At 37.9% G+C, this 26,398-nt stretch overlaps 1 protein-coding gene across 7 annotated transcripts in view; it reads right to left on the bottom strand.

The window, feature by feature from the left end:
• Window positions 1–26,398, bottom strand: part of Myo10a (unconventional myosin 10A) — a 106,555-nt gene that overhangs the window by 33,419 nt on the left and 46,738 nt on the right. For 5 of the 7 annotated variants that reach the window (XM_076316705.1, XM_076316708.1, XM_076316704.1 and 2 more), the window contains 8 exons: window positions 25,491–26,272; window positions 24,047–24,151; window positions 23,194–23,669; window positions 22,396–22,680; window positions 22,116–22,327; window positions 21,744–21,939; window positions 20,510–21,506; window positions 19,810–20,052 (listed from right to left, as the gene is read on the bottom strand). In XM_076316705.1, coding sequence (XP_076172820.1) covers window positions 19,810–20,052; window positions 20,510–21,506; window positions 21,744–21,939; window positions 22,116–22,327; window positions 22,396–22,680; window positions 23,194–23,669; window positions 24,047–24,151; window positions 25,491–26,272 — 3,296 coding nt within the window. The remainder of the gene's footprint in view (window positions 1–19,809; window positions 20,053–20,509; window positions 21,507–21,743; window positions 21,940–22,115; window positions 22,328–22,395; window positions 22,681–23,193; window positions 23,670–24,046; window positions 24,152–25,490; window positions 26,273–26,398) is intronic. The other 2 variants (XM_076316706.1, XM_076316707.1) reach the window with 2 other exon arrangements.

Here is a 26,398-nt window from a genome sequence, read left to right on the forward strand (position 1 = left end):
ATTTTTTGTCTAAGTAGTTACTAAATGAAACATGTAGTTTTTTTCAAAGAATATAAATATAACTTTCAGCTTCATTTTACAATTTTGTGAAAATAAAAATCGTACAAAATGAAGAAGTTATTCGCTATTCCCAGAACCCCTTCTGAAGAAATATTGTTTATTGACCGTCACAGTTGACAAGAACAGGGAGGTTTGAAATAAAAAAATGTTGTCGATTCATAAACTAGAGACTATTATCTAAAACGTAGCGTACGATTTTTCGAAAATTTTAATAATTGTAGAAACGGTCGAAGTTTGATGAAAAAATAATCATTTTTATAAAAGAAAACGACTTTAAACGTTTCCAAAATATGAAATAAACAACATATTGAAAAAATCGTACGCTACATTATAAAATACTCTATGCAGAATATCTCTGTAAAATTTCGCGAGATTTCGTGTCGACCAGGTTGAAAAATATAATTTTGAGGAAAACGTAAAACAAGTATATTTATCGTTGCAACTTCGTCAAATGTTCGAATTTCGAAATGTCTTTCCGACGTAACATTCTACACACTTTAAACTTCAAGAAAATAAGAAAAAAAAAGACGAGAGTTTAACATTCTGCGAACACCCTAAGCAACGCAATTTTTAGTCTCTCAACTAAAAAGTAGAATCTATTTCTTTCAATTGGAACTGATAGCTCAATGTTTTGTATAAACAGTAGCGAAGTTTCAGATGCCTCGATCGTACCGTGCTTCCCAAAGAATAGATCCTTTCGAATTCGACCTGACAGCTTGGTATTCTGTGCACACAATAGCCTGGGGACTTAATCGTTCGTTGACCATCGATGTGCACTCTCATCGAACGCCAATGAGAAATACTCCATGTTGGTATTCACGTTATAAAACACGGAATGTGGAATACAAAAGTTCTACCTCGTTGTTGCAGCTGTGCACATTTATTTCGTAACTGACGAGTGAAAATTTCCTTGTCGTCTTGTTTCGTTACAACACCGTCAATTTTATACGAGGAGAAACAGAAAGTTAGACGTAACGTGATTTCGTTCATATTTGTTGCACCTCTGTGCGATGGTTATCGATAGAATTCAGTTTTGTCGATCAGAGAAGGAAGTACCGTTTCTTGCAACATTTCGTTCGAATTTCCAAGGAACGCTAATGGAATCGACAAAGTATACAAGCAGGATAATAAATTCATTATTCGTAATTTCTCTTCTGTGTCCTCAATTCTCTAAAAATGTCTACAACTAATTATGTTTCGCGTGCTAATTTAATAATAGGTGAAAATCAACGGTTTTAATTCCCATTTAGAAAATACGATTACTTGCAAAATGAAACGTGTACGTTCGACTTGAAGAAGATCTGTTAGGCGATAAAGTTAGAGACGCTCAAATCGTGGCGAAGAGTTGCCATAAGTTCTCATTGACGACAGCTGGTTAATGGCTCTGGCTCTTGGCAGTAAACGATCATTGCGAGGAGAAAGAGAAACCGAGAAGAGGAGGCAGGAAGTAAATTAATCTAGATGAAGATACATTAATTACTTTGATAAATGTCTTAGTTTCTAGATCAATGTGCAGTTAAGAATCGTTTGAAGGAATTTACATTACCGTTTCAAATTGGTAAATTGTATTGTACTTGTTACACTTTGCTTAATAAACATTCTTTCCAGAAGTACCCGGTAGAAGAAATATACCTAATTGCAAAGTATCGTGCTAATCTTTCGTTAAGAAACAATTTTTGATATTTACGTTGTGCGATCGTTGAAACGATTGCAAATTAAAAACCACTCTGCAAATTTTTATCGAATTAAAGTAACTGTTTCGTTTTTTTCTTTTCTTCGACATCGGTGAATACGACGAGTGGCCGCTCCTAAGGACAACACGGATAATGAGGCTTGCAATGAAATAGAAATCAGAACCGGAAGGCGCAGGAAAAGTCGGAAGTGATAGTAGTTCACCGCGAAACATTATAATTTCTTTACTCGATGAACGCATTCAGCGAAAATAAAAATTTTCGCCCGTGAAAGTAAGCCGAGTGTTCTTTGATATTATAGTCCACGTGACATTTGTTTCTGTCTTTTTCGTTCCTGAAAAACTCGCGTTCTCGTTTTTGCAAAAAATATCTATAATCACTAGGTAGCAAAAATTGTAATTGATATCTTGGAATGTTTCTACATTAATTTTTATCAAGTATCGAAAGAAACGTTTCTAACTCAGTGGTAGTAAAGTTCAATAAGAATCCATAAATCAATATATACTGATTTTGAGATATAATATACAGGGTGTTAAAAAAAGGGGAAATGGATGAAAATAGTCTCAATTGATATGGATTGAAAAATGAATATTCTCGGAATTATAAAGAACTTTCTGTTTAGGTCGAAGCACGAGACTTACTCGCTTCTGGTAGTCAATTGTGATACAAAAATAATGGATTACCTTACTATTTTTTTTGTTAATGTTTATAAAAGTAAACTCTTCGTTTTTCACTTCTGCGCACACTTTGTAATAAAGGATTATCTCATTACCACACTTTGGTAGAAAAATATTAGTTACGTACCTCGATTATAACAGTAACTCTCGGCACGATCGAAAGGAAAGGATTCTATTCGTGGTAAAGCCTTCTTTGCAAACAACGTAAATTCGTTGAGCCACAAACAGTCTTTCCCATAATTTAAAATCCTCGATCAACGCCACACAAAAAAGAAGCTACACAAAAGATGCGTGATTCATGCGTGTACGTGTAACAACGGGCGCACCTGTCGGTAACGGAAACGAACGATTACACCTGGGACCCTTTTCAGGGTCCTATAATAGCCTCGTCGAGAAGCGTAATCGTTGAAGTACAGGCCCACTCCCATTTCCCAAAAGTTACGACGTATTCTCTTCGTTTCAACCGATTAGTTTCTAAATAAAAGTCCTGATCTAAATATACTTCAATTTACGTATCCAAGAAAATTTAACAAGTGAAAACGATTGTGACTAAAATTTTGTCATAAAATTAAAAATCAGTTTACTCGTAAGGTACATTTTCAATTTGTTCTTTTGAACGTTTTATCTTATTTTTGTGCAATTTTGAGACTACGTTTTTGGACATTTTCAAATAAAGAAGAAATGTAAACGGAGAAAATTCTTCAATTACTTCGATTCGGTGAGTTTAAGATATTTTTATGTAATTCATTCGTTTTTAGATTCTGTTGTACACTTTATAACTGTTTAAAGGAATTAAGATTCTAGGCTTAATGGTATTTTACGATTAAAAAGAATCTGGATAACAGTGTGATAAATTATGATTACGATAATTCATTATACTTTTACCGAGTTACTTGACATTTGATTTAAAATTATTTCCTTTAATGCCGTAGATTGTTAAAAAATAAGCGGAAAATGTTATACAATAAAAAGCATAATTTAATAGAAAGAAGTAAAATCTGACGCAAAAAAACTACCAATGAAGTAGCTCCAATCTGGAAACTCTGTTCCCTTGCAAAGTAAACTTTAATTTAATTTTCTTCTAAATATCAATCGCAATCTACCCCACAATTCTGTTTATTTCCAAATAGAAATCAAGCATAAAGTACAAAAAAAATTTGAAACAATTGCTATAGTCTTTGACTTTTACATATGGAACGTTCAACGAAGATACTATCCGTATCAAACAATGACCAAAATTTTACAGAAATACAAACAATGATTGTCGTCCTTTTCCGCCGGAAGTAACGAAGATCCTTCCACACACGAAGCTTCAAGACGAGTTCCCACGTTTCTACGTACACGACCTTACGACCTCCATCTTTCTCCTTTTCTGCTCGATGAAATCATTGATGATTTAGCAATCACGATGAGACAGAGAGCTCACCGACTATTATACAGTCTTTTAGATAATATAGAGCGAATCGTTGTATAGAATAAACGCGATTGAAGCTTTAATCGCTGCCAGAATCTTTTAAGCTTTTCAGTAAATTATAGCGCGAAGCTTCGGTGACAGTTCACCTAAAAGGGTGTTTACATTAAGCTTCGGGTTTGCGTCAGATTGCAATCGTTTTAAGCCGTGTAAACACGTACTGTTAACGAATATCATTGAAGTGTTTCATTCAGATTTTTGTTTCAGTGTTTCGAGTTCAATGCACGGAAATCAGCAAGAAATTGTTAACTCGTACAGTATCGCTAAAAACACAGAACTTTTTCCTCAGCTCTCTGAACGAAAATATATTTTACTTTCGTGTAGAAGCAATTCTTGTTTATCTACCTCTTATAACTGACGCTAATTGTAAGATACAACGAAAGACAAGACAAAAGTATGGAATAATTTATGGAACCGCTACGAAATAGGAATGATGAAATCGCGCGAAGGTTTAAAGGTGTTGCTCCAAGTGGAACTTGGTTGAAGCGGTGATTTTAGGAGATGACTCGACAGAGAAACTCGATCCAGTTCGACCCTTTGTGAAACGTTTTCAACGCTTTCAACGCTTTCTCGCCTGTCGTTCTTCCTGTAGGTAATTTTCTAACTAGCCACATTCGTCTTCGATCCTTTTTCAACGCTGCGAGACGTGCCAATATGGCGGAAAGAAGGCGATCGAGGCGAAATCTTTTCCTCGAGCATGATCGTGCGCTGTAAAAGGCATCTGTCGTGACTGGAAAGACTAGTCGACTCCTAGAAAACTCTCCCTGTTTCACGAATAAGCGTTACATTTTCCATTTCCGACGTCCAGTCTTTCGCAACACCCCTTTCCTCGACGTAGCGCGCCTAACTCCCGCGAAAATGAAACTCGGGTGTCTCGAAAGGTTGACGAGTCTATGAGAATCTCATTCGATTCTTTATACTTGCTTTTTCTATCGATCGTTGATGTTTCAAGAAAATGGTATCTAACATTAAAGAGTATTATTTTTTAATACCTTGTTGTCTTTGGGTTTTCTATACCCTCGTGTTCCTGTACTTTTACATTTTTATACTATTATGTTTCTACACTTCAGTATTCCTGTACTCGTAAATTTCTATGTTATTATATTCTTGTACTCGTACATTTCTATGTTATATTTTTGGACTGGTACATTTCTATTTTATCAAATAATATCTTTGTCAAATAATATCTCGTTTGCAAAATTTTCGGTCATATTTTAGAATTTTCTTATTACGTCTTCTGCTTGTATTATGTTTTGTTGTCTTCGAAGAATGTATTAAGTGTTGTAAATATCACTTCTATGAAATGACATCGACATCGTTTTGGATGCTTAATGAGGCGTTGATCTCAAGAATTCAAGTCACCGTTTTGGACTTTTGAACAATTTAATTCTTTTTGTACATCAAACGTTACCCTTTCGGAGTAATGTTACGTAATACAGAAAGTAAATCATTCTGAAATTCTCGCGCCCTCATTTCCTTACGATATAATATATCTTTATTAAAAAAAATGACGCTTTGCACCATGGTAAATGAACCGTTTACTCCCAAGATTGCACTTTTATGGCAGGGCATTATAGTTTCAGGGCAATATTGTGCAGTACATGTTGCACAAGAGTTTACTTTCAAGCAATAGTCTGTTGTTCATCGAGTCTATATATAATCAGAAACGATTTAGATGAGAGGGGTTAATACTGTACAAAAATTAAAAAACTAAAGTACAAAATAGACTAAAGCAAAAGAGGATAAGAAAATTGCATAATAAGTTTTACATCAAACATTAATATAATAGTATTTTATCTTATTAATAAATCAATTTTTATTTCTTATACTGTACATTATTATCACGTCCAATCTATTTATTTCGATTTTTCAAAATATTGCAATATATATATATGCAATAAATCAATTTCTCAACCTCACGAGGTTCTTGAAAGTGTCGATGATGCACCGCGAGCTCTTAGAAGAAAAGAAAGCATCTTAAATAATGAGATAAAACAGATGCTTCTTGTAGTATTACATTCTTATCAAAAACAGTGAGTACAATTTTTTCTCTTGCTAGTATTAAAAATATATATAAAACAAAGAAACAAATTTTGCTGGATATTTCGCTTCCAGTAAAATAATTTTACCTGAAAGCCAAGTAATAAGATGTTTCACTACCGCCCGATAAAAGAAAATAAATATTAATAAATACGAATTTATTGTTAAATAAGATCAAATGTATCTCCAGGAAACCACGACCCTACACGAGTCTGATCATATTTCTTCATATTTATGTTTGTGCATTGCTCTCGTGAAGGATGCATAAGAAATTTAAATTAAGATGCACACGTGAATTTAATAAAATTACAATTTTTAAACGACGAATGCATTTGTTAAAAAGCAGTTTTAATATGTATGACACAGAAAGAATTTAATTTTAATCTTAGAATTTCATCAAAAGTTTTCCGTAAGAAAGGAAGGGATTTGCGGGAAAGTGAAGTTCGAGAAACACTCCTATAAACTGTTTCCATTGGAAAAACGTTCTTCCATTGTGCTCTGTTCATTAGAGAAACTACGACCTCGTTATCGTTAATAACGTTTGAATAAATGACTGTTTAATTAAATTTTGACGAATATACTCTCACAAGTCTCTCTTTTTATCAGAAGTTTCTCTAGACACATAAATTTCCGTTTAGATATAACGGTATATTAATATAATATACCGTGCACGAAGGTGCTCGCGAGAGATGCTTGAAACGTCACATTGTAGTAAACGTTTTTCAACGAAGAAACATCACCGTAGACCAAGCCGTTAATACACCTAAATCAATCTATCGAATAATTGTTCCACGTGGGTTGTTATTTTGTTCGAACGTTGTAGACCTATCGATCGCGTCTTTCTTTCCACGCGAATAACTATCCGATGAACGATAAGTATGATTCACTGGTGGACGCACGAAGGATCAGGATGGCTCCGAAACCGGGAAGGACATCGCGGGAGAATTTAGGCCAGACGGCGAGTGTCAGAAGGAGATAACGATCGTTGCCAGGGCCATTAGCAATTCAAACGGCTTCCGGTCTCCATACCCCGGTATAACGTACACGAGAAAGAAGGTGTTGCCTCCGGTAAACACGAGTTGCTTGAACTCTGAATCGCTTGAAAGAAGCCTAAGTAGCCGCGCGCCTGAACGTTACGTGGCTTCGGCTTCTTCGGCTGCGGAATATCCGAGAAGCCTGGCACGCATGCAACCGTGTGCATCGGATCCGCAAAAGTGCCTCGCAGAAACGAAAAGAGGAAATTGAAGTTTCGCGTAATCCCCCTCTTAGTTACAATTTCCTCGCCGGCTTAATTGACACCGTTCGCGGTTGCTAATTACTCAGCTGACACGGGATCGTGAGCAATCGTTAAAGGAGATCGCTCGGAATTGAAATGTTTGTTTCGACACGGTTCTAAATTAATTTTCATCCACGGGAAACGGTACGGGTATGTTTCTTTCTCCCCGGTCGTAGAAGAATTAATTATTCACGAAGCCGAAAGAACTGTACGATTTTAACGAATAATTGATTTTAATTTAATACGAAACTTGTATCAATACGAGTTACCGGACAGAAAAATATAACGATTAACGCGTTACCATGAAATGAAACAGTACACGGTACAAGTAGTAAAATCAATGGAACAGCATAACCAAATAAGAAAAAGAAATAAAACGCGTAGATTAGGATAACATACATTTGGGAGTGAAATCAACATCGGATGTTTCATTTTTATTACTTTTGTTGCGTGTGTGTGTATATATATAATTCTGCTGTGAAGAAAAGAAACATCCACGTACCTTGTTAAGTTTTGACACGTACTAGGAGATCAGAATTGAAAAAAATGCACTAATTATTAATTTTACGTAGGTTGATTATTAATCAGGAGAATTTAACACATATTGGTACCGTGATAATACTCTTTATGGCAAGTAATAGTTGTTCGTATCGCGAAGGTATAGTTCATTTTGAAAAGTTCTCTACTGTAAGAATTGTCACCAATTGTTAATTTGAAAGCTTGGTTTGATAATCTGATACTTTTATACGAATTTAATTACCACAATACATTAAACACACTACATAAATTGTTCGATACAATCGACTAGGTATTCCTATATATATATATAAATATACACAACAAAAGTAATAGGTATTACGAATATCTAGAATTATATTTACATTTTCCAAATTTAGAAATATGGTAAAACGAAGCAAGCACAAGTCCAAATACGTCGAATTATGCTACCAGATTTCTCAATCAAATTACCGAGGGTTTGATTTTTAATTTAAGTTTCGACCGTTGTAAGAATTTTCTTGTGAGAGAAAATGAGTAAATTCAATGGCGCATCGATCAATGAAACAAGAATCGATCGAAACGACAGACAAAATGGAAGAAATTATACATGGTTGATACAATTGATTACGAAAAAAAAAAAAACAGGCAAACGCGTCTGTTTGATGTCTACGCTGTTTGTAAACTCTGATTGAAACGTACTTAGCGAAGCAATAAATCTTTCGAGATTACGGAAATGTCGTACGACAAACGTGTAAATTCCAGCACAGAAGCGGTGCAATAATCCAGCTTGTTAAATACGCACGGGCAAGGTATAAAGAGGCAACTTTCTTCTTCCATGCGCGATAGTTTGACCCGAACCGGCTCGGTCGCACCTTTTCTCGTCGCGTAATTGCGCCGACGGTGTGACAAGATGATTTTTTTACGAGAGGGAGAAATCTACGATGCACCTGTGCGCAGGTACGAAGTGTTTACAATCGCGGAGGACTGCGCGCGGGCTAAAGAAGAAGAAGAAGAAGAAGAAGAAGAAGAAGAAGAAACAGGAGACGATGTCGCGGCGAAACGAATTGACGTTTCCCTCGTGGTGACGGGAATTCCTTTTTCCTTTGTCTCCAGCCGTAATGGAATGCAAAGATGCGACTGGTATATAAATGGGGCTGCGAAGAGCATCGTAAATCGTGCAACCGTAGAAAACGGTATTCGGGATCGTAAATGCTATTTTATTCGAGGAGAAATATTCACCGAAAGAGCAATTTCAGTTTTGCAGAGGGACGAGACGTCGTTGATTCGTGATAATCGTTTAATTTGTCGTGCGTCTTTGAAATTTATCCGAGCAGTTACTCGAAGAGAGGGAATTTTCCTCGGATTTTTAATTATTGGGCTCGAATAGCGAGAGAAACGAGAAGCAACATCAAACGCAGACCTCGGGAACAAATCCATAAATAGACGCGACCAACCTGTCCTAACCAGAATTAGGGTAATTCACACCTGTCGCACAGATGCTCGTTCGAAAAAGAAAATCTCTTAGAATGTAGACACACGATGTTTCAAGGTTAGTACCGTTTAAACTCCTAAACTATCGATTTTACGAAACAAACGCACTGGGAACTATGTTTGTCAGTTTTCCGATAGAATTCGGTAGGATAATAATTATATTTATGTTTTTATTTTTTTATTATTTACCAGGGTAACTTGATTTCTTCGAATAGTAGGCTATATTTTTTTATAAATATTCTGATAGATAGAAAATAACCAATTCGACGATAAATACACGACTGATTAATGTACAAGGTTATCCGAGAGCAGAAATGAAACATATACCGATCATCAACTTTGTATTAGAAGCGGGTTTGCAGAGGAAGTCAAGTACATTAGCCGTCCTTTCTAGTATAAAAAAAATGCTGATTATATATTTCCTTTTTTTGGTCTCGTCCGAGCTTGAATATTATTTTGCCATACATCTTTGAATTAATTTTTCTTTGCCTAACAAAATGTATTCTTATTACTATTATTATTATTATTATTATTATTATTATTATTATTTAACGTCTTTATTACGCATACGCAGAATTGAATACACGCATTAATAATAAAATATACCTAGAATACACAAATGCATAAAAGAAAAAGGTTTTATATAACCTAACTTTAATATCGATAATGAAGTATTACGATACCATTCAAGGAAATCATGTTGACTTTGAACTAATCTTTAAAAAATAAAAATAAAAAAATCATTTTCATTTCGATAGATTGTACGTCGAAAATGCAATAAATACATATTGCCTCTACCATTATTTCATGAACTTTTTAATGTAGGAATTATTTTAAACGGTGTGTATCATGAGCAATCTAGTATGACATCCAACTGTGACAGTGAAATCAATTCCGATTATTCGATACAGTGATAATTTTAGCGAATGATTTGTACTTGAATCGTATAAATTTTGTATTAAACCGGCTCTCGTGGATAATGTCACCCAAATGAGTAATTTTGTAATTATTTCAATCAACGTGTTTCACTGTTCTCTCGCTACTGATATTGCTACATTTACACGAATCGTGACTGCTTTCAGCGAGCATTTATCTTTCAACCTTTGCTGTTCAATTTGCATAACTTGATTGTAGAAACGAATCAAAATTACTGTTAAGAGAAACCAGAAGTACGATTCTGATAAAAATATTATCGCGCAAATACAACCTCGTACCTACGAGTGTGCATCGTCGCCAAGTGTATTCGAGCAATTGTAATTCGCATTTTCCTTCCTAGAAATTTTCATCTGTTGTTTCTAAATACAATTTTATTCGAATCAATTGCACGAGAACTCTAAAAACAATCGATACCTGAGCCCATCGCGCGTCGAAGTTTCCAAATTACGACACGAACGGAACCATGTAGGCAGAATCACGGTGTTTTCAACGCGAAAGTTTTCTAGACACACGCCCGTTCGTTAGTGAAAAAGGCATTCGAGAGGTGCAAAAACCGGTAACAAATTGTTGTTCGCCTCTTTTGTCACGAGCGAAGTGACGACATCGTGCACGAAGCTTGACGTCGTGCACAATGGCCGAGCTGGCCGGAAGAAGTCGGCGTCTTCGAAGGTTTTAAATGACGTTTTTCAACGCGAACTCCGAGGATCTCGCATAATAATGCTCAATTACATTTCCATTCTCATCGTTTGTCGTGGCGATCCAACTTGTTGGATCTAATGAATTTAATTACGGCTGTTAATCCATCGGTTTCTTTGCATGGAAGGTGTCTCAATGTTTTCGTGTTAAACGAGGAAGGATTGCGATACAATTGGATTTCTTATCATTTCTATCGATATCTCGTTTAAAAAGACGTCGCTTGATAAATTCTGTACTCCGCGAGATAAATAGCGAGATCGAAGAAACGAAATTGTTTGGTTATTTCTTTTGCAGGATACTTCTTACGATGTATTATCAAGGAAGTGAAGTTTGCGTTCCGTACAATTTCCATGTTACAGAAATACGATTAATGGAGACACGTAAATGATAACGTTGTGTGAAATTATAGAGCCGCGAATCATTCTTCTGAATTGTAAATTCTGTTTGGAAGTTTTTAACGTATCTTGGACATAAATCATTGGATGAAAGTTTTCGTTCGATATCGTATTATTCTCCAGACGAATAATTCAAACGCCATGTTTATAAATATCTTCGCGCAGCAGCTGTTAAATGGCAGGAACGATTCCATAACTGATAATCGACGTGTCGTCCTCAATGTACTCGTAATTAGTTTTTAATGTTGGGTTTGGGAATGGCGTGATGCGTGATCGATACTGTAATAATCAATTTCATTTGAACTGCCAATGTGAATTGAACAAGACACGTTTTGAGAACATTTAACTCTTCCTTTAATTCTTTCGAGAAAAAAATATGCGTGACAGTTAAAAATTAAAAGTCTATACGATATAAATTGTAATACTTAATCAACGGAAGTATGTGTAACATTTTTTTCTTGTTTTACAGTCAAGATTTATCCCTTAGTGTACTGGATATGCAGTTAAGAATCATCTTCCATATAATCTCCCAATCTTTAAAATATGACACAATAAATCATTTTTGTCATTTTCTAGATTTTTTATATTTTTTATATGCCATTTATATTAGTTCGAAAATTTGACAGCGTCGTTCGCGTAACCGTTTCACAAGCAACGAGAATACTTCTCTTCGTTTGTTCTTTTAAAGCACTGAAAGAAATGTGCCTGTTATCCCTGACAGCTCCCAAGAAAATAACTCGTAATACTTTATTTGGGTTACTACACGAGTAAACCAGACCTTGTACAAACTTAGCCTCTGAAATAAAGAGTAAGCGTAGCGATGAATTATACCTTTGGAGAACAACTGTTGAAGCGATGTTATCGGTTAAGCAAACTTAACAATTCATGACGAAGAAAAGACTGACCAACATTAACAATCAGATGAGAAATAAAGACATAGATAAATCGCATGTCTGTTTGTAGTCCACCATTGTGACGTATTCTCGGACAAGGAATCGTCTAAATTTTAATTGCACGAGAAATTACATCGTACACTGTTCTTTGAAGTTTCCCTTCTCAAAGAAGAGTCAACGAATCACTATCCGAGGATACTCTTGCGTGTCATTGTATAACAAATATTTTCCACATATTTATTACGTAATTTGCATTACCGTAATAAATGTAACTGTGCCATTAATATAACACATGTACGAATTAGATCCAGTGGCGTAACTCGTGTTAGTTATTTGAATACATTGCATATTTATATTCGAAACATTATTCACCTAACGATTATGGCTGTTTTAATTATATCTGAACGATTAAATCAGTTGTACTGTAACGCTTTGATCCACATATTTCTTCACCGTTATCCGGTAAATTCGTAACCAACGTGCTCGGATGCCTATCTAATTTATCTAATTGCAAATAATTTTTACTAAACTCACTGATGGTTTCCTCGACAGTTTTTATTTGTAAACTATTAATGTACCGAAGTATTATCGTTGCATCACGGTGCATTTAAAACGACTGGTAACACCCCATAAAATTTCAATATTACAAAGATCGTAATCTTTGCAAAATTCCAATATTCATTCTATACCGTAAGTTCGTACGATCTTACAGGTTACTTTGTGCGATAACAATTTATTCTCAATCGACAACGTGCACTGCTCGTTCAGCATCGTTACAATTTGTCGAATTTGACGTTACGTTGTTTTCTCTTAGTTTCGTTTCAAGTTTGCTATCTAAGTGTGAGACTGTACTACCATGCGGGGGATAAGCGAATAAAAGTTATCCAAATTATACGTTTGTTCAGAGTCTGCTATCTGGATGCAAGACTGTGGTAACATGCGGGGGATAAATGAATAAAAGTTATTCAAATTGTACGTTTGTTCAGAGTCTGCTATTTAGGTGCAAGACTGTGGTAAGATGCGGGGGATAAACGAATAAAAGTTATCCAAATTGTACGTTCGTTCAGAGTCTGCTATCTAGGTGTAAGATTGTGTTAAAGTGCGGGGGTTAAATGAATAAAAATGAACCGATAGTTCGCGCGTATTGAAAAATATGTTACGAAGAACTCCTCGTGACACGTGCAAGGTGGGTACGCTTCCTTCATGGTTGAACAGAAACGAAACCGGACTTTTCGCATTTCTTCGCTCTTGAAATTGTTCCGTGCAAACAGCCGAGCCGCGAACGATCAACCGACACCAATTAGCGACGATCGTCCAGGAAATTCTAACAGCACGATACAGTGTAACGCAACGAAGCAACCTCGGGCAACGCCTAGTGTAAATTGCGTTTCCAGTGAGTGGTCATATATGCTGGCCAATGCCTCCTTCCTCTTTTTCTTCGCCCCGCCGGAGAACGTATCGACGACCTATCATCAGCGTAGACAGTTTTCGATCGCCTCTGATAAAGAATAGGGTCGATAGCGATCTTCACTTCCTAAATATAGCTCACAACCTTCAGAGATATTAAAACGTACATTCCTTAGATCGCCAACCTTCAGAGTTAGCTACGTTGGCAGTTCTTCCTTTCTAATTACGTATTATCTCGCCACTTCGCGCGCGGCAAGTAGCGGTTTCTTCTTTTTCGTTGAAATGGAAGCGAGCGATTCGGATCTCGTGAAGATCGAAAGTTTTAAATACGAAAGATGCAAATTACGATACATCTCGTGTCAGAGGGTAGCAATTATTCGGGAGGTTTGCTACCGTTTTGGTTTACGAGAAATTCGCTGGTCCGTCGGTGCTTCGCTACGCCATTGATCGCACAAGTAAAATGATAGGGCCGATCGATTGACTGGTCCCACGTTCACATCATACGCCATGGAACTCAATGTAGAGGTTGAAGTGTCGCACGAATATCGTGGCACATATGTTACTTATTCAATGGCAGGCTATAGCTTCGGTTAAGAAAGGATATAGGCTTTTTCTTTAGAATCATATTTCTTGATAGATCAACATCGCGACACGTAAAGATTAAGGGCGAAAAATGACGGGTGCAGGTAAGTATGCAGATCTTACATACGAATCGGGTTTCTTGACGCGAAAATAGGTCTCGATGTAACTGGAATGTAAATATAAAAGGATTTCTCTTCCACAGAAGCGAATCGAATAGCGAAGAAGCGAATATCGAAGATGAGTGGTAAAAACATGATTTTAGACTTTAGGGCCGCATTACGATTCGTTATAAGTGCGATACTCAGGGATACCAACGTATGCGTCTAATTTTCCAAAAGGTCTACTAAAATTGTAAATAAATATTCATAAATATTTCCAATGGTAGTGCACAACCTTGTCGTAACATTGATAAATACTTTAGTGCGATATTTTAAGCAAAATAATACGTCCTTGAAGAGGTTAGACACTCGAAGTAAATAGTGCAGTGATGTTGCTTGATACTTTTCAACGATTAGTTCAGAATGCCTGTATCGTATTAAAATTAAACGGTATGTTACAATAAAATTGTTGCAATGAAACGACGAAAAAAGTTAAATACTCTTTAGAAGATAATGGTTTATGGACGAGTGTTTTTAACTCGTCGTCTTGAATTTCTTCCCAGGCTGTCTGTAACTGTGCCTAAAGGCGTCCTTAAAACTTTGGACACTTGGTTCTGATTTTCTTTTTCAAATTATCCTTCAATTTCCTAATCGAGTTAAAGTCGAATGATTGTAGAGGTTGTTACAACTAACTCTAAAATAACGTTTACACGTTCTTTTAGATCCTTGTTCTTGGTAAGAACTACTTTACCTATAAAGCTATGTACATAATCCAGATATATCCTAACACCAGATACTGAAATGCACGTAACAATAAACTGACCAATTATAATGTCTCTGCAGGTAGAGTCTAATTCCCGAATTTCATTTTCGGTCACAATTATAGAAACTAATTTCATTTACGGGGGATCGTTCTTCAGTTGGGCCAGATAATGTTTCCGACCGAAGAATGGATCGGGGTCGAAGACGATTTCGAAATAACGGTTACACGAGCCATCGAAACGCCATATTCGTCGATAGATCGACGAATCTTCCTTTCTGATAATTAATCGGTATTTCATTCATGCCACAGCTGACAAGATTACAAGCTATTGTTGCGTACAGTTTCGTTCCGCAATCGCGAGTACTCTTATCGCGAACCGTTTCTTCGTAGCGTTAATAAAGCTTATTTAGGAACTACGTCGAACGTTTCTCGTTGCGAAACGTTTCAACGTTGTGTACAGTACCGACGTTCAATATTGAATTAACGGACAAAAGATTATTTCGTGCTCCGATTCGATACGCTGGTAAAGTAGAACCGTTTGTTGAATCACGGAACTGATTAGAATTACGGTTCCCTGGTTGAAAGTCATCGGTTGAAATGTTAATGCTTTGATCGATCAACGCTGGAACCAACAGGATCAGCTTGCATAATTATCGTCGATTTTATCTCACGGTTTTTGGTTCAGTTGTTCGAAATTCTGATAAATTGGTAAGGTTGAAAGATGAAATAGATCCGTCTGTTGAGGAAAATTCTTTCATGGGCAATGAGACTGTGGATTGATGGTATCGGTACTTCCTCCGGCTACTGATGATACCAGCTGGAATTCTGACGATACGTTGGAATTATCTTGCAAAGTGATACGGATTGCAACCTCTAGCAATATTCCTTGGCTCGCGAATAAAACTTTCAAGATAAGAATTTACGATAGAAAGCAAGGAATTAGAAGGTAGCGTGGTTTAATTGATGTGGGTTCAAAATAAGATTCGATGTTACAGAAGTTTTGTAGAATGCAATTTTACTTCGTGAAACGAGGTACGTTCTCGGGTGTGTGAAAGTTGTTCGATGACTCGATTACAATATTTTGAATAAATCAGGAGGCTATATATCCCGCGATGAAAGTTCCATCTTCATCGATTTTGCGGTCTAAGATATTCTAGAATTCGTACGAGTCTCATTAACGCCCATATTCGTCTTTTACTTATATTGTGTTTGGTCATTGACTCGTAGCACACTTGCACGAACAGGCTTTTCAGCAGAATCGAGCACGAAATCTCGATTTCTCAATCCACTTTCATGGACATACACCACTTAGCTTTACAGTCTCTCGAACGCTATTACGCTTCTTGTTAGATGCAACGTATGCTACAGTGTGGTGCAAGAAATTCTATTAAATGTGTACGTAGAAGAAAAAACAATCTAATATCCCTGCGAGAGAAAAACAATCTGATACATCTGCGGAGAGAAAAAGAATCAGCAGATATATGAAATCTATCTTACGTATGCTGAATCATTGACCTAATCAATAATATTTCAAATCATTCTGGTATACGTACAATATAGATAAATAAAATAAGGTTGGTACAGACGAACGCATTAACCTGAAATGAAAGATTTTACAGGATTCCTAGGAATCGTTAGCAAATGTTTACTCGCATGTGTTCGATGGTGACATACGAAATGTATACACAACGTAAAATATTTATCGCCGAAAGAAAGTGTTCTTTTCAATGACGTGAAGAGCTACGAATTCCATTTACAATTATTATATTCTAAGCACTTAAATCTTAAGAACACCAACGAGACGATATCGATACTTTCTTAATCGAAAGGATTAAAAGAAAGGATACTTTCTTAATCCTCTTTTAAACGAGTGCACAACCTCTGGAAGAAACGGCAATAAGTAACCCAAATAAATTCAGAGAGTACGAACGAACGTGACAGAATTTTCATACTCGAGATTATCGAAGTACAAAAGTTTCTGCGATGTGAAACGTTGGACAAGTGGACAAGCATTGGCACAGAAAAACCCAACAACCGAGAGAACCCTATCTACCGACAGTGTACCAAGTACTCGAAACACTATACTCCGGATTCGTCTAAATGTTCAACCTTCTGAAACCAGAGTATCGGGTTCCGTTACACCTTTGGAATTCTAATAACCGTGGATGTCTTAGGAACCGTCTGGTAAATCATTTCTGAAAATGAGCGTAAAACAGGGTACACCTAAATTGCATCCGTAGATCCGAGGAACGTGATGAGGCAAGAGAACGAGGAAATGGAAAACCTAGGACAGCATCCTGCGCAATCTGGAAACGATTAATCAAGCGCCCTGTTCCTCGTCTACGATATCAGGTGGAGTAAGGACGCGCCCCTAACGTAGTGATTATCAACGAGGCCACGTTTAATCGAACTCGAGGTCACGGTTCCGTTTTTCCGTGCAACAACGACACGGTGCGTAGACGCATCCCTCTCGGGACGTTGTTAGCCAGGATCGTCTTTTACCGAGGAAATCGTGGGTTTGCTTTCCACTGCCCACGCATTATCGCGTTGGAATGCGTCGTCTGTGGTCGATGTCGGGCACACGCCTCGAACGATGGCCCCTCCTCGTTGTTATCCTTACCGTGGTAGCTTATTACAGCCGTGTGTACCGATTTCCACACGCGCGATCGCGTTACGTCGGCTGCGTGTTCGCGATTAATTGCGCAAGATCTAACGCAGCTGCCGACCTTCAAGGATCCTGGCAAGCTCGTTGGTAAACGCGGTGCTGGTAGCACGGGGCAACCAGTTCCCCGTGAGAAATTGAAACGAACGATCGATAGAGCAAACACCTCTCCGTGAACATCGTTTGTTCACCTCCCAGAGATGAAATGACCGGTGACTAATGGGCAACCAGCGAGTCACGGGTCATTACTTCCAGCAGTTCGACTGGTTTTGTTAATTCGATTGGTTTTGTTAACCGCTATCAAGGTGGAAACTGTACTCCTCGCAACGATGAAACGGTTGACGAGGCTCGTTGGGAACAGAGTGGTGTGCTAGATTCATTAATTTCATGGAAATGGCTTAATGAAGATTGTTGAGATAATTGGGTCCGTAATGTTTCAAGCTGTTGACTACATCCTTGATAATTCGTGTATTTTCAACTTAACATTGAGTTTGGAATGTGAATATTAAACTCGGTGGGTAGCACGCGGGGAAAGAGCTGGAAATTTACGCTGCATTTTTAATTAATCGAGTAATAGATGTGTAATAGAGCCGTGATAATCACATTGCTTCTTGTAAAGGTATAGTGCGCCGTTGATTATGGAAACGGTTATTGACATTGAAGTAGCCTAGATTCGTTCGGTTGTTATTCAATGCCACGTGTTTTCGCGTGTACCGAATAAACTTCATCGCTCGTACGAATGTCGGATAATTACTTTACATCCTTTGACGACAGTGACGAAATTATTAGTAAGTATTTATACCGCGTATTCGTTGGATTTTCCACAGTCAACGAAGCTGTACATTTAATGACGCGTATGGAATCGATGATTCGTTTATTGTTACTTTTTAAATCTTTTCAGGAGTTTAAGATATACAAATATTGAAATTAATACACGTTACCCAATTACGAAAGATGGAATGAAAAACATACAAAGGTATACAACATATTGAAAATATAGAAATTAATTCTTTTGATGTATGTAAATATATAACTTTCTATGTTTTGTTCTATTTTTTGTAATTAATCGGTGTATTTAAATTAATTTGCAATGTGCGTTTAATTTAGACCTCTGAAGAGGTCCAGGAAATGTGAACGATACGTTCAATCGTTTAATTAATTGTGCAAATTTGTTTACCCGAGAAGTTTCACCAGTAATTTGCTTCCGTAATAATTTATCAACGAGTACATAACCGAGCAAACAATTATCAGCTTTATTGTTGAAATTTATATTATTCATTCTACGTTTGCTCCGAATCGTATAATTCGATGCAGCTAACGGTTACGGTGAATCCCATCAATTTCACGGAGATCGCTGAAGAAAACGACAGGCAGAAGTTGGTCAATCACGGTTCATCATAGATATTTCAAATACGCTCAATTTTTTTTATACACTTTCTACAATCCATCCTATTTTTCAAGAAAGAATGATAACCCAGATATATATTGATAAAAATCAGATCTTGATTTCTTCGTGTTATCGAATTACATTTCTAATACTTGGAATTGTGACAACGGGATTGCAAGAAAAGATCGTGAGAACGAAATAGAGAGAACTACGGAAAATAATTATAATACTTCGAGCGTTATGTTGGCGATGGAATTGGAAGAAAATGTCGTGAGAATGAAATACAGAAAACTTGCCCAACGTAATTATTCTTCATACTTTGAGCGTTATGCTATCGGAAATTCCTAACCAAGAAACCGAAGACGATCCTTTCACATTGTACATAAATGGAAAATGAATAAAATCGTTCTTAACAGTTTCAAGTTTTCTTATTAGAACACACCTTTAATTTAGTACTTGAAATACTTGGTCTCGATTGCAACCCTAATTTTATATTCAAAATATTATTATTATATTGAATTTACGAGACATTCTTAGCTACTTAATAATGTAATTATGCTTTGTATATAATTCTTAGGAAGAGATCAATTTAATCTCAATATAAAGAAGATACGCGAAACAAACTCTTTGTGTCTTCAAATGTAGAAATATTGTTAAATTAATACTAAGTTAACTTGTTAGGAAACTGAAAACTGTAAAACACGATGTTCTTTTCTACCAGTTATGAATGAAAATCTTCTCAAGTCAATTCGTCTCGCCTATTACATTTAAATAATATTCACTCACCAGTCTGATGTAGGTGCTGATCATCTCTGTCAATTGTGGTGCTCGATTAGTGTGCAAGGGTAGCCTGACTCCTGACGCAATTTGCATTACACACACACCAACACGTGGGGAACTCACAGACACGATGTCCTCCAGAGGTAAAGTTTCCAGGATAACTAGGTCACCGTTTTGAGTACGTTTGATCAGTCGGAGACCGTGATGAGAGACTGCCACGTGCTGGGTTTCAGGATGTTGCGGCCCGATCTGCGTAAAAAATTGATTAAATACCATTAATAACGACGAATTTACAAAAATCTTGATATTTAACGAATTTTTTTTAGAAAGTAGTCGGTACGAATACAAAATAGAGCAAGAATCAACGAACAATACGATCACGAATAAGACAAAGGCACTTATAGGCACTGTAACAGTAATTACAGTTTTCAACGATAACAGTGTCTCGTTGTTTAATGTTCCGAAGTCGGATTAGCAATAAAAGTTTTGTATCTCGGGGAACGGGAGGCACGATTTTAATTTAACCGTCACATTCTTTTCGCGACTTTCCTTTCGAGAATGTTACGTATGATTAACCATGTATAAACACCATGCACGGTAATTGCACACTATGAGTAACTAACCGCGGTTCGCGTGAAAAACACGAAACTAACGTGGCGCACTTAATTCATTTTTAATTAATAGCAAACTGTGGCAAAACACTTACCGAGACTGGAAATATCCTGGCAAAGTAGAGAGGCCACTGTTTAGCCATATCGACGACGTTCTTTTTGATCGTGATTTTGTGCTGCGTGCTCTGCAGGTTGTCCAAAGTGATACCGTAGTTGTCCAGCATTTTCAGCATGTTCTGTCTGTCTTCCTTGGTTATCCTGATGCTGGACGTGGCAAGAACATCGTAAGCCACCTGACAGAACACCAGGTGCAACGCTAGAGGACTGTTCAGAGTTTCGTTCGGCGCGAACACTTCCTTCTTAACTCGTAAGGTCCACGTAACTCTGTTGTACGTGAAATGGGCGGTGGAGGTCTGAAGATAGAGCTTCGTGTTCATGACTTCCTGCACCTTCTCGATCTCTGGCTTCTCCGCTGGTGGCAGTACAGGTCTGAGAAACTCGGGCCATTCCTCGATCTCGATCCTCTCCATCTTGTCCGTACGATGGGTAGACGCGATGCTGGAACGTCTGTCAACCTCACGGTCCAATTTCTTGAAACTTTGACGCGCAGCCGCGAATGATTCCCTCGTGTTTGGCATCACGCCAAAGTCTCGAGACGACGGCATGCCAAAGCTGTCCCTAGACTTTGGAGAGACGTCTCTGGTCATCCCGAAAGGATCCCTCTTGGAGTTCGAGTTCTCGAAGATGTCCCTGGCATACTTCGGATCGAAGATGTCGGAATTCAAATCGCGACGAGAATCGAAATCGGAGCTTCTGTCTCTGGCTGAACTGGCCATGTCCGTGCTGTCCTTTCCGTAGAAGTCTTTGGATTTCTGATCCTGCGAGCGAGACTTGTCGAAATCGTTTCTGTACTCGTGGGACTCTCTCAGGTGCTGCTGGGACGTAAATATATCCCGACTGTGACTGAACATATCGCGTTGACTCTTCGAGAAATGATCGAAGGATTCTGAATCCGGGGACGTTCTGAAGGATTCTCGAGCTTTTGGTTCGATCGGAGCTGGCGGCGACCTTGGTTGCGGTACACCTGATTGACTGAAATTTGTATCAGTTTTGAAGTATGAAATTAGTTCGACGTCTGTATACAAGAATGGGATGCTAGTGAAAGAAAGATTACAGAAATAATAATTCTTTAGTTCGTCAATTCTTCAGTCAGGTTATGTTGTAACGAAATTAAATTCATAGACAATAGAGTAGAAGGTGTAACAGCTATTCTAAACGCATAGATTTTCAATCAATTAGCGGTACCGAAGAATGAAAAAGAGGAAATACCTATTACTGTACATGCTTCCACCTCTCGGACTGGGTGGTTGCGGAGGTGTCACCGGAAGCGGAGGTGGTACAGGTCTCTCCATCCTTTCAATTTGCGTTCTGACCACTTGAGCTTGAGTCATCATATCGGTCGTGCCTTTCGAAGTGACGCTTTGTGTGTCGTCAGCCGTAGAAGCATAATCGTCCCATCGACCTCCTTGAAAGTGCCAACAAATATTACCAAACTTTCATAACTATTCTTTAAATCGCTGCATGGTCTAAAGAATTCGGATATCCCATTGTGTCGATTCGCTCAGTTGGACAAAAATTTCTTATTTGTGTAGGAAAATATTTAACCCCAATAGCAGCGTTGTTCTAAACACAGGATCGTACCTAATTGTTGTTCAAGAAGAAGCTTTCTATTGTCCTCCAAACGCTTCACTTTACCATCTTCCCGTGGAAGGGCGGGTTTCTCAGCCGTTTTCGTAGATCTTACGCTGTGATTCGCTGTTACCTTTTCCAATCTTTGTCGCATCTCCGAGCTGAGTTTCAATTTTCCAATGCTGCCTGGAGACGGTCTCTGCGCCCCGACTTCCAACGCAGACCTAAAAACATCGATCGGAAAGTAACAAAGGATTTACGATAGTCGCTATGTTTTACACAACTATCGTACTTGGATTTCTTCTTTTTCTTCTCTCCTTCTTCTTTGTATCCATTTTCGTGTTTAACTGTGGAAACCGACGCATGAGTTGTTATCGTCCTCTCCTCGTTGCCAACAATATTTTCGATCTCGAACTCTTCCCATTCCACTGTGCCTTCTGTACTCGGTTCCCCGTCCCCCTGATTGTATTCTTGATACTGTGGCGTGATCTTACGTTGTTGGTGCTGCTGGCGCATTTTGAACTCTATGAAACTGTCCTGGCTTTGATTTTCATTCGAATCACTTGGTGGAGGCCATCTAAACAGAATAAATATAAAGGATTTCTTCGAGTATATTTTTGGAAATATTACTGTTAAAAATGTTCGTATGAAAATTTATTTAGATATAACTTTACGTTGAAACACTGTTTAAATACATAAAAGGTGATCAAAGCATGTCAATAGACAAATAGCAGGAAAAACGTGTTTAGATATGATACTGTACTAGATGATGAAATAGTTTTTATTACTCTAACTAGAGAAAATTATTAGATGGTACACTTTGTATTATATACATATACTATTCTTTATCTAATTTAGTGTGTTTAGATTCAATTCTTGAAGTATTAAGATGTATGTTCGAATCAATTCAGGAACTGGTAATATAATAGTAAAAAGAGAACAAAATGAAAGTAGCTCCTTAGTAGTACGATAATTGCATTAAAGAATATTAAATGTGCAACAATCTTAAGTTATGCCTTTTCCAGGAACTAAGGACGTTATCAATTGTACAGTTATTGCTGTAATCATTAATAAAATAATAATTATTCACCTCCATTTGCCAATTCGAACCGTCTTTGCTCTCCCGTATGGGTCAAGAAATGGTCTCGACTCCGACGGATCATGGGACTCCAATGGTGGTGGCATCGGTGGCGGTGGTGGAACACCCTTATTGTTGCTCGAACTCGACAAATTGCTGTCCACGCTACTTTTACGATTCTTCAATTCGCTCAACACGTTCGTGAAGTTGCTTTGTACATTGTTCTTGTTCGAATTTGTCCTCTTAACGTCTGTTGGAACGGATGACTTTTTGTCGCCAGCTTTTCTGTCAACGCTTATCTTTCTAACTGCATACTCGACGCTAGTCTTCCTGACGATTTCAGAGTTCATCCGTGGCGGACTCTGAGATCGATGGATTTGAGCTTTGACCGTTACTTCTTGACGTTGGCTATTCGCCGATGACTTTACTTGAGACACTTGCTTCTCCGTCGACCAAAGTTCACCATCCTCTGGTTCCCGGAATGACACCTAACAATGCCAAAAGTTATTTTACAAGCTTCCTGGTCATCAATATTCGAGAATCGTACAATATAATTACTGTCCCCGCTGTGAAATATGACCAGGATGCTTAAGCAACAGTTTCTTTGAACCTATAGTGAGTCACGAAAGTATTCGAACGCCCTCGAGTGAAAAGTACATTTCCTCACACCACTGTACACATCAACCGCGCGAATCCGTTCATTGATATCGTTCCCATAACCAGTTAATATTTTCAAAATATGTTACAATATTTATACACGATTTATCTAACATCAAACGGATTATCGTTACGTTTAAGTACGTCGAAGTAATCACTGACATGAATCGACCAGCAGTTCTATTTGTTAGATGAAATCGGTAGATACCTTGGAGTAGCGTCCAATAGAATCATTGGGCCCCATTTGGGCACCGTTTTGGGGGGCTGGGGGTACAAGATTCATACTGGAGGGGCCTGCGGACAACACCGTGCCCTGGAAACACACACCCATGCCGCGATGCGGCTCAAAAGCCCACAGGATTGTCCAGAGGGACACGATCCCTCCGTCGAGAGTGATCGCAATCACTGAAGCTGTTCTCGTGCAGTGTTGTGCAAGAGTGATCGTGTTAGTACTAGTTATTAGGGATGGGACGCTCGAAACCTTGAAATCTCAAAACCCTTCAAAACTCTTTGAGTTTTGAGTCTCGAGAACTCGATGAATTGCTGCCCATTAACATTTTGTGCTACTTTTATGATTTGAAACTCTCGAAACCTAAGTAATAATAATTTGTACAAATAACGTCATGAATATTGTCATCATACGAATTTATTTAACCAATACTTCAACTGAGTTTGTGTTTTAGCTTTAGACTCATTTTAATTATTGGTACGATTTTACCAATTACAGTAATTTATAGTGAGAACAAATAAAACATAAAAATTCAAGTTTTGTAAACTATAAAGATGGCTATTGTTACTATTGAGTAAGGCATTTCTTTTCAGGGATAGTAGAGCCACGGTGAAGATCATTTTTCTATAGTAGATGATAAAGAATTTCGAAAGTTGATTAATCATCTTTAACGAAGCCATACTATCCTTACGAGAAATTATTTAACAAATAAAATAATTCCTAACAGGTACGAAGAAACTAAAGATTTTATTGGAATCACGACTAACATGTGGACTTGTTCTAGTTTAAAAGCTATTCAAATCGAACGTTACAACGAAAGGAAAATATCAGCATTTAACGTCTCGAAAGTTTCAAGTTTGAAGAGTTTCGAAGGTTTCGATATCTCACAGAGTTTCGGTTTCGAGTTTCGTGAATTTAGAAATTAGCTTTCGACCCATCCTTACTAGTTATGTGATCGTGAATCGTGAAAGTGACATGCCGAATGACGGCTATCCCATTCACTGTGATGACATTTAACATGCAATTCTCTGTTTATGTCGTTACGACATCTTCAGTGTTACTGTGCGGCAAGGTAACGCAGTGTCGGAGAAAAGAATTCAATCAAGAATTAAAGTGTGTCTGTTTTTACAGAGTGTCTTGAGTCTTTGTGTGCGAGACGTGTTCGCGTTTGTTCTACGATTATCTTCTGGGACTATGGAAAACAACGATCAGTTGACTCGAATGAGAAAATTCTTGAAATTCTAATCCTGGATATATCCTTAATTAATATGTATTATAAGAAACGTAATTTGAAATAGTATCTTCGCGTATCCGCACTCGCATTAACTGTCCCAAAAGATAAACGAGGAGACCTTTCGTGTCCTAACATTTCAGTGTCAGTGTCATTATTCACGATAACCAATTTATATTAATAATTTCTCACCGGTTGTTGGTTAGAGTTTTGAGGGCTCTGCACAAGCAGTTGTTGGAGAGCCTGATTCTGCGCCAATAGTTGCTGTTGAATCTGTATATTTTGTGCCATTGCACTTTGCAGGAATGCTCTCTGCAGGTTCTGCTGATAGGCCATCATGTCGTTGTTTTGATTCGGCGGTGAATTCGGATACTGAGGGAGACTGAGTCCTTGCATGCTGTAGATAGGTATTGGCATGAACCCCGCTCCCATATTCATGTTGCTGCTCTGCGCAGGTGGCACTTGTTGCGGTGTACTAAACATTGGCATCATCATGGGTGGGGACATCATTCCTGGTGTGATGGCACCGAAGTTGAAGTTTGCATTCTGATTTGGTATGTCCATGTTGCCTCCACCTTTGATTTTCTCTAACAATTTCTTCGCTGTGATCGTTTCATTCTCGGAGCCTTTGAACATCATTTCCATGAAGTCGTCGACTGTTTCGAGTTTGCTTCTGTCGGTTTGCTCGTCGATGTTGGCATCGCTGTGAGACCTGTCGTCGTTTGTACCTTTGATGCTAGCTGCTAGACTTCTAGCATCGGACAGTTCGTCCAAATTTCCGTCCAGAACCGGCATGAACAACTCGTCCAGGAACTGATCCACGTCCGAAGCTTGACTAGGCACCCTAACTCGTCTCACGTGCGACGCCAGGGATGGAGCTTCGCTCGTGTCAGACATGGCCGAGGATTTCACGCCGTACTCGCTCTTTTCGATGTAGGCTCGACTCGATTGGCTACCTGGCAGTGCTCGTTTACCTTCAGATTTAGGGGAAAATGTTCACAGACACTTGACAATTGAACAGAATGAGATACTCAGATTTTCTATTTGCAACAATCAAATTGCATTTTATTAGGAGCAATCGTGAAGTATTGGCATTACAT

Source organism: Ptiloglossa arizonensis, chromosome 7, assembly GCF_051014685.1.
Source record: "Ptiloglossa arizonensis isolate GNS036 chromosome 7, iyPtiAriz1_principal, whole genome shotgun sequence".
Lineage (NCBI taxonomy): Eukaryota > Metazoa > Arthropoda > Insecta > Hymenoptera > Colletidae > Ptiloglossa > Ptiloglossa arizonensis.